Consider the following 13,800-nt stretch of genomic DNA (forward strand, 5'->3'; position numbering starts at 1 on the left):
TTCCTGGTTCTCTTTTCCCTCCTTGATGCCACATAGTTTGGAGAAGTTTCTCCTCCTGCACATCCCCTCCACTGTATGTGTCCTTGCACCTAGTGACCCGAAGCTGCGGGACCAAGTGGCCCTGCACTGAGACCTTAAAATCCAGTTCTGAAGTAAACCTTTTCTCTTTTTAAATTGATTTGTCTTGGATATTTGTTACAATAACAGAAAGCCATGTAACAGCAAGCCTTACCAGACTGTGGTAAACACGGATATCCTGGTCTCAGCTCTGACGCTTTTACCCCATCAGCAAGCCATAGACAGCTCTAATGATGTTGTGATGCTTCCCCAAGACTTGTCCCCAATGTTGCTGAGTTGGGGTTTGAGGAAGCACTTAGACGGAGCTCTTTTATTACGTCTTATTTTACTCTGTCTATTCCCAGAGTCGGAGTGAGTCCCACCGAAGAGTTTATTTTGAGGGTTCACTGATGGGCAATAAGATTTGGTAATGGTGGGTGAATGAGCTTGATTGATGTGAACTCTAAGTGAGACCCACTCCAATAGTCAGGCGCCATTTGCTCACCTCAGAAATCTAACCTGCATTCCTGTTGTGGAATGAGTTGGGGTTCCCTTTGAGAATCATTGCAGACTTTTACAAAGCTAAAAAGAAATCACAACATACATACTACACACCACAGGGAGAGGGAGAGGGAGAGGGAGAGGGAGAGGGAGAGGGAGAGGGAGAGGGAGAGGGAGAGGGACAGGGACAGGGACAGGGACAGGGACAGGGAGAGGGGAAACGAAATCTTTCTTGTTTCTGCTTCTTTCCTTTCTAAAAACCAATTGGAAAGAAAGCGCGAAAATGCACAGTTGCCAGAAGGAGAGAATGAGGTCATGGCTCGTAATTCATGTGGCTTTCAGAAACATAAATCATGCAGCCTGCTGGAGCAGCTTTCCGTTCCATGGCAAGCCTCTGAGAGCAGTAGCAACAATATGCATAAAGTATTTGGACTCCACCATGAGCTTGGATATCCTTGCAAGTGGTGTTCTCATCAGAAGGTCAGGGAAACGCATCCTTCGTCCTGTTACTGTCAGATGGATGCACACTGGCCGGAGGCAACCTGGAGACAGCTCTCGGGCAGTGGGGAGCCACTGCTCTGGTTTCCTCGTGTTGTAAGTGAAGGCTCCTGCATATTAAGCACATTTGAATGTGTGCTGTCAGGTTGTGTTCTCTTCACACTATTTTCCACGGGGACCCTAAAGGAGGTAACTACCCTACAATGCTCGGCCATGGCCTTCCCATTGATAGTTTGCAAAAGTTGATGCCTCTCCTTATGCTAGAGGAATAATGTCTGTTGTGAAGAAGCTTTGGAAAATATAAACAAAACAAAACCAACCAAACACAGCAGAAAATGGAACATGAGTTGGCATGCTCCCTTCCTCAGCCCAAATCTGACCAGGTGCCCATTTTTGTAAATTAAGTTCTATTGAAACAACTATGTACATTCATACTTTTAATTGTCTGTGGCTACTGTTGTTCTGTCTACTGTAGTGCTGTCTATTCCACTCTTTTCTTAGACCGCATGCTGACTATTTACAGAGGTTTACAGGATGGTGCAATGTCCAGTGTATTAGTGTCCAAGGCTGCTGCAATGAGTGGCTACAGATCTGCTGACTTAAAACACTCATTTATTCTCTAGTAGATCTGGAAGCAGGAATTCAAACTCTCTCTAGTGAAGATCTGTGTGTTAGCAGAGCATGCTCCTATGAGAGGCTCAGGATGAGAATCTTCCTTGTCCCTTCTTGTTGGCGACTGCATTCCTTGGCTTGTAGCCTCACCAGGAGTCTGTTTCATGGCTGCATTGCCTTCTCTTCTGTGCCAAAACTCCTTCTTCTTCTGTCCAGTAAAGACTGTGCGCATGTACACCCAGGCTCTTGTGCTACCTCAGATGAGATCGTGTGTTTGCCTTTCCCTGTTGTGAACTAATGGTGCAACCAATCAATGTTATGTGCGGTAAAGGACAAGTACTCAGGATGGCATTTTGTAGGATGATCTTAGGTGGTTCACAGAGACACAGTGGCCTCAGTGGCTCACACAAATGGACAGTTCTTCCCTTTCTCAGCTTGCCCTCCGCCTCTCTGATTACCTAACATAGTCTCTGCTTGCTTCCGGCATGTTTTCAACACTCACCCTTGCCAACCTTCTATCAAAAAAGAAAGCAGATCTTGGACTACAGGATTTTAGAGAACTTACTAATCTTATTTTGTATTTGCTGATTTATTTTTACAGCCGCCCTCTTTTCCACCAATGGAAATACTAGAGAGCGTCCTGTAAAAATCAATATGAACTGGGGATGCAACTCAGAGTTAGAATTTTCCCAGCTTTCGAGAAGTCCTAGGTTTGATTCCTTGTTCTGAAAAGTAAGTTGAAAGAGCAATAACTTAAAAACATGAATTAATCCTAGTGTAGTGATGCATGCCTTTAATCCCAGCACTTGAGAGGGAGAGGGAGAGCTCTGTGAGTTCAAGGCCTAACTGATTTACAGAGTGAGTTCTAGGACAACCAGAGCTACACAGTGAGAGAACGTGTCTTAAAACCCCCTCCCCACAAATGAAATCAACCAACCCAACAACCCATGAATTAAGTAGGTATAGGACAAGTCTTTCTTAAAGAGATTACCTGAGGAGGTCTGTGGAAGATCAGAAGCCCCCAGGCTGGCCATCCCCTCCCAGCTTCTGCCACATAAAGTGAGGCATCCTGACTCAGAGGCCACAGCTGGATGCTCTCAGCATTAATGATGTCTCATTTTTTTTCTCATTTCAATGCATCTGATCCTTTAGGGACCACTGGGCATCAGAGTCCTGAATATTAATCTCCTGTGGAGACTGATCACAGCCACTTTAACTCAGGGACTTGGGCAGGAGGAGGCCTGGCTTCTCCCTGCCTGTCCTTTGCCTTTCATTGAACATCTGGAAGTCAGGGAAATATGACTTCACGGCAAGGACTGGCTATTATTTGGACACAGCACGGATGTTTCTCTCCCACCTCATCAGATTTTGATGGTGTCTCTTTGCTGTTTCTTGCTTGCAGGGGCTGCAGAACTGGGTCTCCCTGTTTTAGACAGTTGTGGGAAGTGGGTATCTCCTATTCCTTATCTCCATAGGTTTATATGAAATGCTAATTCTTGCGTGTGGGGGACCATGAAGGCCAAACCACTTTCTTTTACATAAGGATGGATCTTCCTAGTTAATATCTTCATCATCATTACAAAATAACCATTATTATTTTATAATGCTAGCCCACAGACCATGCCTCCTTTTTGGTGTAGGGGTGGAAAGTGGAGCAGTATGTGTAGATTTATATTATTCAGTGCCTCCCCAACTTATATGTACCCCAGTCCTTAGAAAGCTGCAAGCAGATGATATTTGTTTCAACAAAGCCTCTGTGGTTTGTAGGCCTACACCATCTACTTCCATAAGGAATGATAGAGGTAAGAGCAGACTGATGGGTAGCATGTCTGACAGATATTTGGGAAGCATCTCTGGCACGCGATATAAGACAGGCAGTCCAAAGATTAAAGTGTTAGGTGAAGCTAGGCAAGCCACCTCATGCCTGTGCCTCTTTCTCCTCCTGGAAATGGAAAGCTGTCTTCCAAGGCTGTAGCATAAATTCATGGAAAATACTGAACTCCACAAATGCCTGCTTTTAATTCCTTCCAGTTTGCAAATGGGAAAACCACGGGCCTGAGATGAACTGGCTTGCTTGAGGTCACAGGACTTGACAGTGTCCAGGCCAAGTTCTGACTGAGTGTAGCCAAGTTTAATGTCAGACTCAGCTTTGACTATTATAATTCCCAGTGGCCCATTTATTCGGGCTAGAGAAACAGCTTCATCTTGGGGCTGATTCCCTTGGAAGTCTTGAGAGCCTGGCTAAACCCTGACAGTACCCAGCAGAGTCTGTAAATTCTTTGCTCCTTTTTGGACCTTAGTTTTTCCACTGATGAAATGGTGCAATAGCCATCTCTTCCTCTTCGATGGTCAGAGTGGCAATGGCCGTTAACCTATCTGGCTTGGTAAAGGTTAATGGAGGAAGGTAGAGATCCTTGTTCAGAGGAAGGAGGGAGTAGAGACAATATAAAGTGCTAGCCCGGACAGAGATTCTGAAGGGACCAGCTCACAGAGGAGTACTCTCCTGGTCTCTTAGGCTGCTCCCTGCTGCTCAAAAACAAAGCAGATGCATCTGGGCCTGGGCCCAGGTTGCCAGGGTAACTGTTTCAGCAGCTGCCTGGGACCTTGCAGCTGAGGCCCTTGGTTGCCAGGGAGGCCACAGAGCTGGAGGGAATGGTCAGGGGGCTGCCAAAGAAAAGCTGCATCTCTATGTAAGGGAGGCTGGAGAAAGGGTAGTCGTAGGATCATATAATCCTCCTGTGGGGCTGTGGACAACTGAGATGGAAGGGAACCCTGGGGGAATAGCTTTGTGACCAGAGCCTTTGGTACTCATTGTACACATGGCAGCATGATGTCTCCTTCACTGCATCCCTACTATGTGCCAGGTCCTGTGTGAAATGCTTTATGCATGTATCAACTCTCACCGTTGACAGGCAGATTTAGAAGCCAGCCAGGTGGCTGTCCCCAGAGCCTCTGAGCATGTACCCCTTGTACTGTGACAGGCCACAGTCTCCTCCTAAGTGTCTGGCATGTTGTTTCTAGTCTATTACTGGCAACAACCCTGCAGGACAGGTAGAGATACCTGCCCTCTACAGTGACAGGACACCCACGATTTATAGTGTACACCTGGTAAGGATAAGTAATTTTCTGTGACATTGGCTGGATGAATTGTCACATCATTCCCTCTGGGGTTGGTAGGGAGGCCAAGGGGCCCTGTCAGGATACTTGGCTTTGGGCTAGGCAGTGAGAGTCTTCATTAACCTGTTGTTCCAGGAGGTTTTGGAACCCACTGCCTGCTCCTGTCTGAGCATATGTGCACACATGTGGCTCATGGGATCCAGTATGTCCTGCCCTTTCTGGGTTTCTGTTTCTATTCAAGGAAATAGGTGTAATGAGTAAGTTCTATTGAATCTTAAATGAGGGCCTCCCTAGAGATGGAATAGTCTACGCTATGCTTGCCACAAGCCTCATGTGAGTCTGAGAGCTTGAGACAGAGGTGCATGCGCTGGAAGAATGATCTTAATTTTAATAAAATTAAGGGCTGTACTAGGGGATGAGCCAGCAGGTAAAGCGCTTCTCATTCAAGCATGAGTTTGAATCTCTAGAACTGACGTAAATGCCAGCAAGCTGCCTACAACTTTACTGTGCAGGAGATGGCGAAGGGGCACCCCTGGAGCAAGTTAGCTGAGCATTCTAGCTGAAATAGGGGGCTCTGAGTGCAGCGACGCATCTGCCCCAATAAATAGGGTGGAACACTGTCAAGGAATACTTCATCCTTGGGTCTTCACATGTATACACACATCATCCATGTATAAACAACATAGCCACCCATAGCTAGTGCTCAGTGAGGTGCTAACAGATGCCTATCAGGGATCCAACAGACTTCTCTGAGGTGGTTTTTTTGTTTTGTTTTGTTTTTGTTTTTGTTTTTTTTTGTTTTTGTTTTTTTTTTGTTTGCAACAATACAGGGCTGGATGTATGGTCTCCATTTTGCAAAGGAAACTTGTCCTAACTCAAAGCTGACTAAGTGAATGGGTGACCCCAAAGCCTGCTTTGCTGTCCCACAGAGCTGAGGACCTCAAGAGGGCCTGTCCTCTAAGTCAGGATGCATTGTGATGGACAGGCCTAGGCATATCTCTGTGACAGTGGATTGTAGGGTGGAGACAGGAAGCGAGGTATGATCTCTGGAAGGGAAAGCAGTAAGGACCCCTGGGGGACACACGTTGATCTTATCTGTCCCTTAATCCCTATGAGCCCTGGTTCTGGGCAAGTCTCTTCTCCCAAGTCTTAGCAGATTCATCCACAGAACAGATAATACGAGCAGCCATTATCATGACGACCAGGAGAGATGCACACGGAGGTAAGACCCTACCAGTTTGCCATCCTGACTAGTTCTGGGGAACTGAGACCGGGTACAGGGCATACAATCTTGCTGTTTGGGATGTCCAAACCATGAAAGGCCTTTTGGTACAGAAGTTTCAGGATGACCTCTTCGTTCTCAAGACCAGGCTCACAGGGCAGATCAGGTAGGGGCTGGGAGCTACATTTAAAACTGCCTTTTCAGCTGGTATTCTTGTACTTGTTCATGTTTTGAGAGGGTACCTGCAGGCTCAGGGCTGAGCCTGCAGGCAAGCTGGCGGACTTTCCCCGCCAGACCTGTTCACCAGAGCTCAGCTTGGCATCAAGTTCTGGGTTAGGGCTACTGTTTTCTTCTTCTTTCTTATGGAAAATTTCAACTAATAACAAGAGTAAGTAAAGCGAGCACTATCACGTGCCCTCCCACACATCAGCCACAAGAGCTAAGCTTCTAGAATTAACTCAGTCAGGGCCAGCTCTGCTTGACTTAAAACTTCCAGCCTCTATCCTCCAGCTCAGGGTTACAATGAAGCAAATCTAAGCAGCTGTGTGTGTGTGTGTGTGTGTGTGTGTGTGTGTGTGTGTACCTTACAGGCTACTTCTCTTCTGTCACCACGTAGGTTCCAAGGATGATTGAACTCAGGTTGTTAGGCTTGGTGGCAAGCCCCTTTGCCTGCTGAGCCCTCTCATAGACCCGGCTTGGTATTTTTGGACTGGAGTTTATGGGACTGAAAATAGGATGAGAACATTTTCATTTGCAGAAAATGGATACAGCTGGAGATGACCATGTTAAACATTTATAAATGTGCCTTTTATTTTTCTATTGAATAATACAGTTCTTTGGGGCTGAAGAGATGGCTCAGTGGTTCAGAGTACTTGCTGCTCTTGCAGAGGACCCAGGTTCTGCTGCCAGCACCATATGGGGGCTCACAACCAACTGTAGCTCTGGTTCCCAGGGATCCATTGCTTTCTTCTGACCTCTGTGGGCAGGCAGCAGGCATGCATGTGGTGCACATACATAGATGCAGGCAGAACACTCATACATATGAAAGAAATTAACCCAAAAATGTGAGAAAACTGAGGTTCCTTTTTTCTCCTTATAAACCTAAAGAATTCTCAAAAATTGATCTTTTTTCCTTTTTCTGGTTTTTGAGGTTTTTTTTTTGTTTGATTGTGTGTGTGTGTGTGTGTGTTGAGGCAGAGTTTCACGTTTCACTGTATAGTCCTGGTTGGGCTAGAACTTGCTACACAGATCAAGCTGGCTTCAAACTCATAGAGGACTGCTTGCCTTTGTTTTGTAAGTGTAGGATCAAAGGTGTGTACCATCATGAATTGCTTTTTTTTTTGAAAAGCTATTTTGTCCAGATGAATTGATGAAGTATGTTTATTCGAACACATCCCTTCAGAGGTTTGTGACGGCTCTCATAGTTGCCACAATAGGAAGCCCTCAACAAGGCCTTCAGAAGATAAGCAAGTAAACAGAGCAGTCACCTGTACATTGGACTATTATTCTATGATAAAAGAAATGAACTGCCAAGTTACAAAATGACACGGGGACATTTTAGATGTGTTGCTGAGAGACAGAGATGGCCAGGAGGGCTGCCCACTGTAAGGGTCCAGCTCTAGACACTCTGGGGAATATAAGACTGGGGAGACAGGAGGACAGGATGGGCACAGGAAGGGGGACAGAAAGGGTGATGACTAGGCAAACCACAGGGGACTCTGAGGGCCACGAAACTGTGCTGCATGGAACGATAATGGTGACTCTTGTCAATTACAGCCTTGTCTGAATCTTCAGAAGACAGAGCACCAAGAGAGAACCCCAAAGTAAAATATGGGCTCAAAGTGAAAGTGTATCTGGGCTAGTTCTTCTGTGGTAACACGTGTAATGGGCTAGTAAAAATATCAGTGAGAAGAGAAACTGTGCAGCGGGTGGGAGAGACTGCAGTTCTCTGCGCCTTCTGTTTAGGCTTTGGGCAAACCTGAATGTACTCCAGTGTTGTTTATTCATTAAGAAAAGTTAGAATTCCTAATCCCATGGATCTTCTTCTGCTTAGGAGGCTGTGGCTATGACTTGGTGCCTGGGCCTGGTTATTGCTGTGGGTGACAGCTTTGGTGAGACTGTGGCCTGGAGAAGTGGCTGGAACTTGACTAGGCTGGGAAGTTGTAGATTCTTAGGGATTGAATGCCACTGACATATGGCCTTTACCCTATAAGCAATGGGGGCTACTGAGAAGTGTCTCAGGAGAGTCAGGAGACCAGTGCTTCCCCAGACTTGGGCTGTAGGATTAGTCTGGCTTCTTCTGGAGCTTCGCATCCCTGATGGTAGAACTAGAAGGCTGTCCTGAGTGGTTAGGGACTTTGTTTCCAACCTAGAGGATCTGAGGTTAGAGCTTGTCCCATCTTCCCAACCCCTCTCTCTCCCTGCCTCACCTTCTTTGTTTTTCTGTTCCACTGTGCCATGCTTTGGTTGGACGGCTTCCCTCAGCAGGTGCGGAAGACATCTATTGCACAAGGCTGTGCCTGGGGAGCAGGTCCGTTTGATTTAATTTGAGTTTCCCCTCTTTGAAATCTTCAAGGAGAAAAGCTAAGGCCTAGCCTGCTCCTAGCAGCCCTGTGGAGGGGACACAGAAATCAGGTGATGAGTAACCAACTCCCCCGGGGTTTCTGAGCAGGGAACAGGCTGCAGAGGGCAATAGAAGGGTGGTCTCTGATTGCTAGACACCTTGACTTCCCGGTAGCCAGACTAGAAGGTTCCCTGTGTGGTGTGCTCTGGAGGCTCCAGCTGGCTGTGTGCACCGGGGGAGGTGTCTCTGCCCCTTCCATACCGTCTCCTGTCATTACAGTATGATTTATGAGCCTTTCCTCTAAACATGAGAACACTGGCAAGCCGACTCTGCCCAGCAGCCGTTCTAATAAGGAGCATCTTGTTATGCAGAGGATGCTGGGGAGGAAGATGCGGGACTTAGAAGTGGGCTGCCCTTTGTTTTGTTTTAACATGAAAAACACCGAGCTCTTAGTGGATTCCAGTCTATTGTGGTGTCCAAAGCTGTCACCTTCTGGGAGAAGTGAGTTTGACTCCTAGCTTGGCTTTGCTTTTAGGATCATAGCCTGATGGTGTTCTCTGAGCCACCACCCCCTCACTTACAGGGGGTGAAGTTGGGGTTACCAGCAGTTATCCTCCTTCTAGGGATGCCCTGTGGCTTAAATGAGAGGAACACCTAGAGAACATGAGCCCTTGAAACGATAGCATCGTTGAGATGATTCTAACAGTGAAGGGTCTGGAAGTTGGTAGAGGAATATGCAAAAGAGTTTGTCGTGGCTATGGGTTGATACAGCATCTGAGTCTCATGTGAGCGACAGCATTTCATCCATTTACACGCATGGGCCTATGCACATGCCTGTGCAGCTGATGACAGTTCAGAGCGCATAATGTGACCTTCACCAAGCCTCTGAGCTTAGTTTCCATAAAGCTTCTGTTCATCTTCTGTAGTAACTGATGGTGAGCAAGAGCCACAGTCTATGCGTGTGTGTGTCAAACCTGATAGTGAGTGAGAGCCAAACCCAGTGTATATGTTGTGTGCACATGTGTACATGTGCATGTATATGTGGGGCATGTGTATATATGGGTACATGTGGTACATATATGTGTGTGCATGTGGTATATGTGTGTGTGCATGTATTTATGTATGTGTGCCATGTGTATGCATGTGGGGTGTGTGTGTGTGTGTGTGTGTGTGTATGTGCATGCATGGCACGAGTAACCATGTGACTTTTCCCTAAAAGTGTCTGGGATGTGAGGTTGGTGAATAGCGTGTGGTTATCTAACTGCTATGTGGCATGCAGCCTATGTGGCATGCACTATGGTTCTGTGTATGAATTTTGTGTTTATCCGTGTGTAGATGAGCATGTGTGTTTGTATGTGTGCCTGTATGTCACATGAGACACTCACATTCGGGGTCTTTGCGGGCTGCACAGAGGAGGGTCATGAGCGCCAATAGCAGTTTGCTGGACAGGTGCTCCTGTCTTGATGGACCTATTTTGTGCTGGGAGAATCCATATTCAGAGCTTGGATTTCATTGGTAGGGACCTCAGATAGGGCTTGCAAGAATGGTAACAACCATCATCCAAAACCAGTCCTGGCAGTCGGTGACCCCAGGAATCCCATGGTGCACTGGGGATGGTGGTGGAGCCAACAGGTCTGCCAGGCCTTGCTGGAAGGAGAGCCTCCTGCCAAGGCTGCAGAGCAGCAGTGCGGGCCTCCTGCTGTCTACCCTCAGCATGACCCCAAAAGTCTCTGCTGTTCCACAGTTTTAGTTGACATATAAAATGTTTCTGTCTAAATGTAAGTAGTTAACAGAGGTTATATTTCTGCCATGCTTTAAATATTAACATTTTAGAATAACATTACACCATTCTCTTCGAAGTAGAGTAAACTAAAGCTCAGTAAGATTGCAATTTTAAGAAGTTGTCTTTTTGTGAACTCTTACATAATCTAGAAGAATGCACAGACGGGGTGCAGCTCTGTTCATCGGACTCATGCACTGCCCAGATCAAGGTGTGTGGGCATGCTCAGACCCCAGAAGACAACCTTGTGTTCCTCTGGGTCAGCATCCCTCTAAAGGTGACGACTTCTCTCTCTACATTGTAAACCTCCTTTCCTGATCTCATTTTTCCTGGCTGATTGAATAAACACATGCTATGCTGTATGCAGCCCATTCTCTCTCACCATGTAGCATTCCCCTGAGCAATACCTCACTTGGGAACACCGCTTTCATTCTTACTGGACTTTTGGAGTTACTTCTAATGCTTCATTATTGGACATAAGCACTGACTTTTGGGGTATTTATCAGAGAGTGGAATTGCCAGGTCAGAGAACCGAAAACACTTTATATCATTTTATCTCTCTGCATCCATAATTCCCTTCAATTTCCTTCACAGAATTTTATCTTAATATTGTTTTATACTTAAAACTTATAAATATCACATTTCTTTTTAACTTACACACAAATTGAACTGATATTAAGACTTTTGAAGTTATATTTTATTTACTTACTATTTATTCATTTGAGTGTAGAAGGTTTGTGGCACTCTGAATCTAGAAAGATTCTCTCTTTTTGTTTCTCTGTATAACCTTGGCTGTCCTAGAACTCTCTTTGTAGACCGGGCTGGCCTTGAGCTCACAGAGATTTGTCTGCCTCTGCCTTCCAAATGCTGGGATTAAAGGCATTAGCCACCAGGCCTAGCCTGAGGAAGGGTTTCTAATACCAATATTTGAAATTGTTCCTTTTGAGACACATTTCTGCCATTTTGGGTACTTCCATCATAGTTGGACTCTGAATGAATGTGGCCTTAGTTTTTCTTCAGGAAATAGACAGCAGGACCGTTGTGAAGAGTGAGGTGGGAAAGGTGTGGCATTGTCCGGCAGAACTGGGAAGCGTAGCAGGGGGACATGAGGCTCTCATGTAGACTTCCCCATACTTCAGTCTGTAGACCCCTTGAGAAGTCTTGTTATATATACCCCAGGTGGGTCTGTGCCAGTTTGCAGACCCCTCCTGATGATGATGATAATGTTGTTGGTGTTGGTGGGGGTGGGAAGGGGACACTGTACCATTCAAGGATGAGTTTGAGTGAATTGCAAAATGATGATAATGTTGTTGGTGTTGGTGGGAGTGTGGAAGGGGAATCCTGAACACTCAAGTCCATGCTAAAGAGCTAGATATAACCTTAGGCACAGGGTAGCCTGGGGTATTTTTGAGAAGGTTGTGAGTGAAGTGCAAGATGGGTGTCTTGCAGAGCTGGATCTGTTGAGGACCCAGGAAGGGGTGGCTGCACCAGAATGGTGGCAGTGACAGTATTAGGGCTTGACAAAATGATGGGGGCTATGACTTGTAGGATATCAGGTCACATTAAGGTTGTTAAGTATTGTAAGGATGCCGGTGAGGTGTTTGTTTGTTTGTTTGTTTGTTTTAGCTTGACTCCCAGATTTTGAATGGTCCCCTGGTTGCCCAGACTCAGCTGGACCAGTCAATACTTCCCCAAATGTGGAGCAAGCTCTTAGTAGTACTTAAGATTTTTACACATGGAGCTTAGGGTAATGGAAAGCAGAACAGACATGACCTGGAGGAACACTGGAACTCCAGATGCATTCTGATGCCCTCTGGATCCTGCCTGTACGAGATGAGAAAAACCCAAGCACCTCTCCCTGAGCCACTTCCTTTTTGTTGACAAAGAACAAGCCTCTTGGGCAAGGCCTCTGGCCCTTCAACAAACCCTAGTAAATAGGATTTAAAAAGCTGTTGTATTCATAGAACTTATTTATGATATCCTATGTTGTAAGTCTCCCTTCCCCCTTTTGTGGAGCTTACTATATAGCTTTTTAGTCTAAACAAACTCATTACACTGAGAAAAGTTAGTCAGTCCTCCAGTCATGTGGAGTAACAATGTAGCCAGTGGCCCGAGCAGTAGAGCAGTAGTCAGAAATAGTGGCAGCCACTTGGGGTGACTCGAATCTGGGAAACAGTAGGTTAGACTGTATAGCAGAAAGGCCATGCCAAATCTCAGCGTGGCAAAACCGGGGCTCTGACTGGGCTCTGGGGGGCGGGGTGTGGGTCATTGCTGTCCACTGCCATTGCCTGATGGTCAGATCCTTGCCTCCCACAGAGATCCGCACACAGCTGGTGGAGCAGTTCAAATGCCTGGAGCAGCAGTCAGAGTCGCGGCTGCAGCTGTTGCAAGACTTGCAGGAGTTCTTCCGCAGGAAAGCTGAGATCGAGCTGGAGTATTCCCGCAGCCTGGAGAAGCTGGCGGAGCGCTTCTCCTCTAAGATTCGCAGCTCCCGGGAGCACCAGTTCAAGTGAGAAGTTGGCTGCGGGTCCTGGGATGGGAGGCGGGTCCTGGGATGGGAGGCAGGTCTTGGGATGGAAGGCGGCCCAGGGCAGGAGGGTTGTTGGCAGAAGCAATTGACGAAGGAGGCCAAACCTGGAGAAGGAGGCCAGGACTGGGCCTTCACCTGCAAGGTCCTGCAGAGTCCTGCAAAGGTTCTTCAGTCTCCTCTTGCCTCCAGGAGCTAGTTGTCCTCATGTTCCAAATAAAGGCTTCCACGCAGAAGGGCGCTGTAGACAGGAGGTGAATGACTTGGAGCTGCATTCATGTATGCCCAGCTGAGACTCTGTACCTCCTTGCAGCACATCCTGGCTTTATCTAGTTGGGTTTTACTTGGGTGCCAGCTTGCCCACTATGCCCTTAGAATGTCTTCTCATGGACCAGGTCCACAGACCATCCCCCTTTCTTGCTGTTCCGAAGGACCTCAGTACTTCAACACTTTCCTACCTTATTATTTAAAACACAGAGCCCCTCCTACCCTAACTGCTCACATCGTGAGCTCCAGTCCCAAAGCTCTCTGTCTGACCTGGCAGGTTTGAAGACCTCTAGTTACACTCTGAGTTGTTGCTGAAGCTGTCCACAGGGGGCGTGCGCAGCCGATCTCATCACTTGCCCACACTTCCTCTTGATTGGAAAGCGTCTCCCCTCACATCCTAAGTGTGAGCATGAGGGAGAGGGAAGAGGGCAGGCCTCGAGGACACAGGGATCTCTTATTCCCTCACCTAGTCAGTAATGAGCTCTACTAGCCCCTCAAGGGTTCATTAACTCAGCCACCAGATGGATGGGAGCCCCAGCTGGCAGTCGGGCCAAGTGGGCTGCTTGTCACACTATGAAAGTCTAATTAGGGGGTCACCCAGGCCAGTGCAGCTGGGGTAGACCCTCTACATGATGCTAATGTGATGAACCAGCCCT

At 46.9% G+C, this 13,800-nt stretch overlaps 1 protein-coding gene across 1 annotated transcript in view; it reads left to right on the top strand.

The window, feature by feature from the left end:
• Srgap3 (SLIT-ROBO Rho GTPase activating protein 3) overlaps positions 1-13,800 on the top strand; it is a 222,590-nt gene that overhangs the window by 100,139 nt on the left and 108,651 nt on the right. Inside the window, exon 2 of the mRNA XM_028788654.1 lies at positions 12,667-12,859. Within this exon, the coding sequence (XP_028644487.1) occupies positions 12,667-12,859 (193 nt within the window). The remainder of the gene's footprint in view (positions 1-12,666; positions 12,860-13,800) is intronic.

Source organism: Grammomys surdaster, unplaced genomic scaffold (genome assembly GCF_004785775.1).
Source record: "Grammomys surdaster isolate TR1022 unplaced genomic scaffold, NIH_TR_1.0 125756, whole genome shotgun sequence".
Taxonomy (NCBI): Eukaryota; Metazoa; Chordata; class Mammalia; order Rodentia; family Muridae; genus Grammomys; species Grammomys surdaster.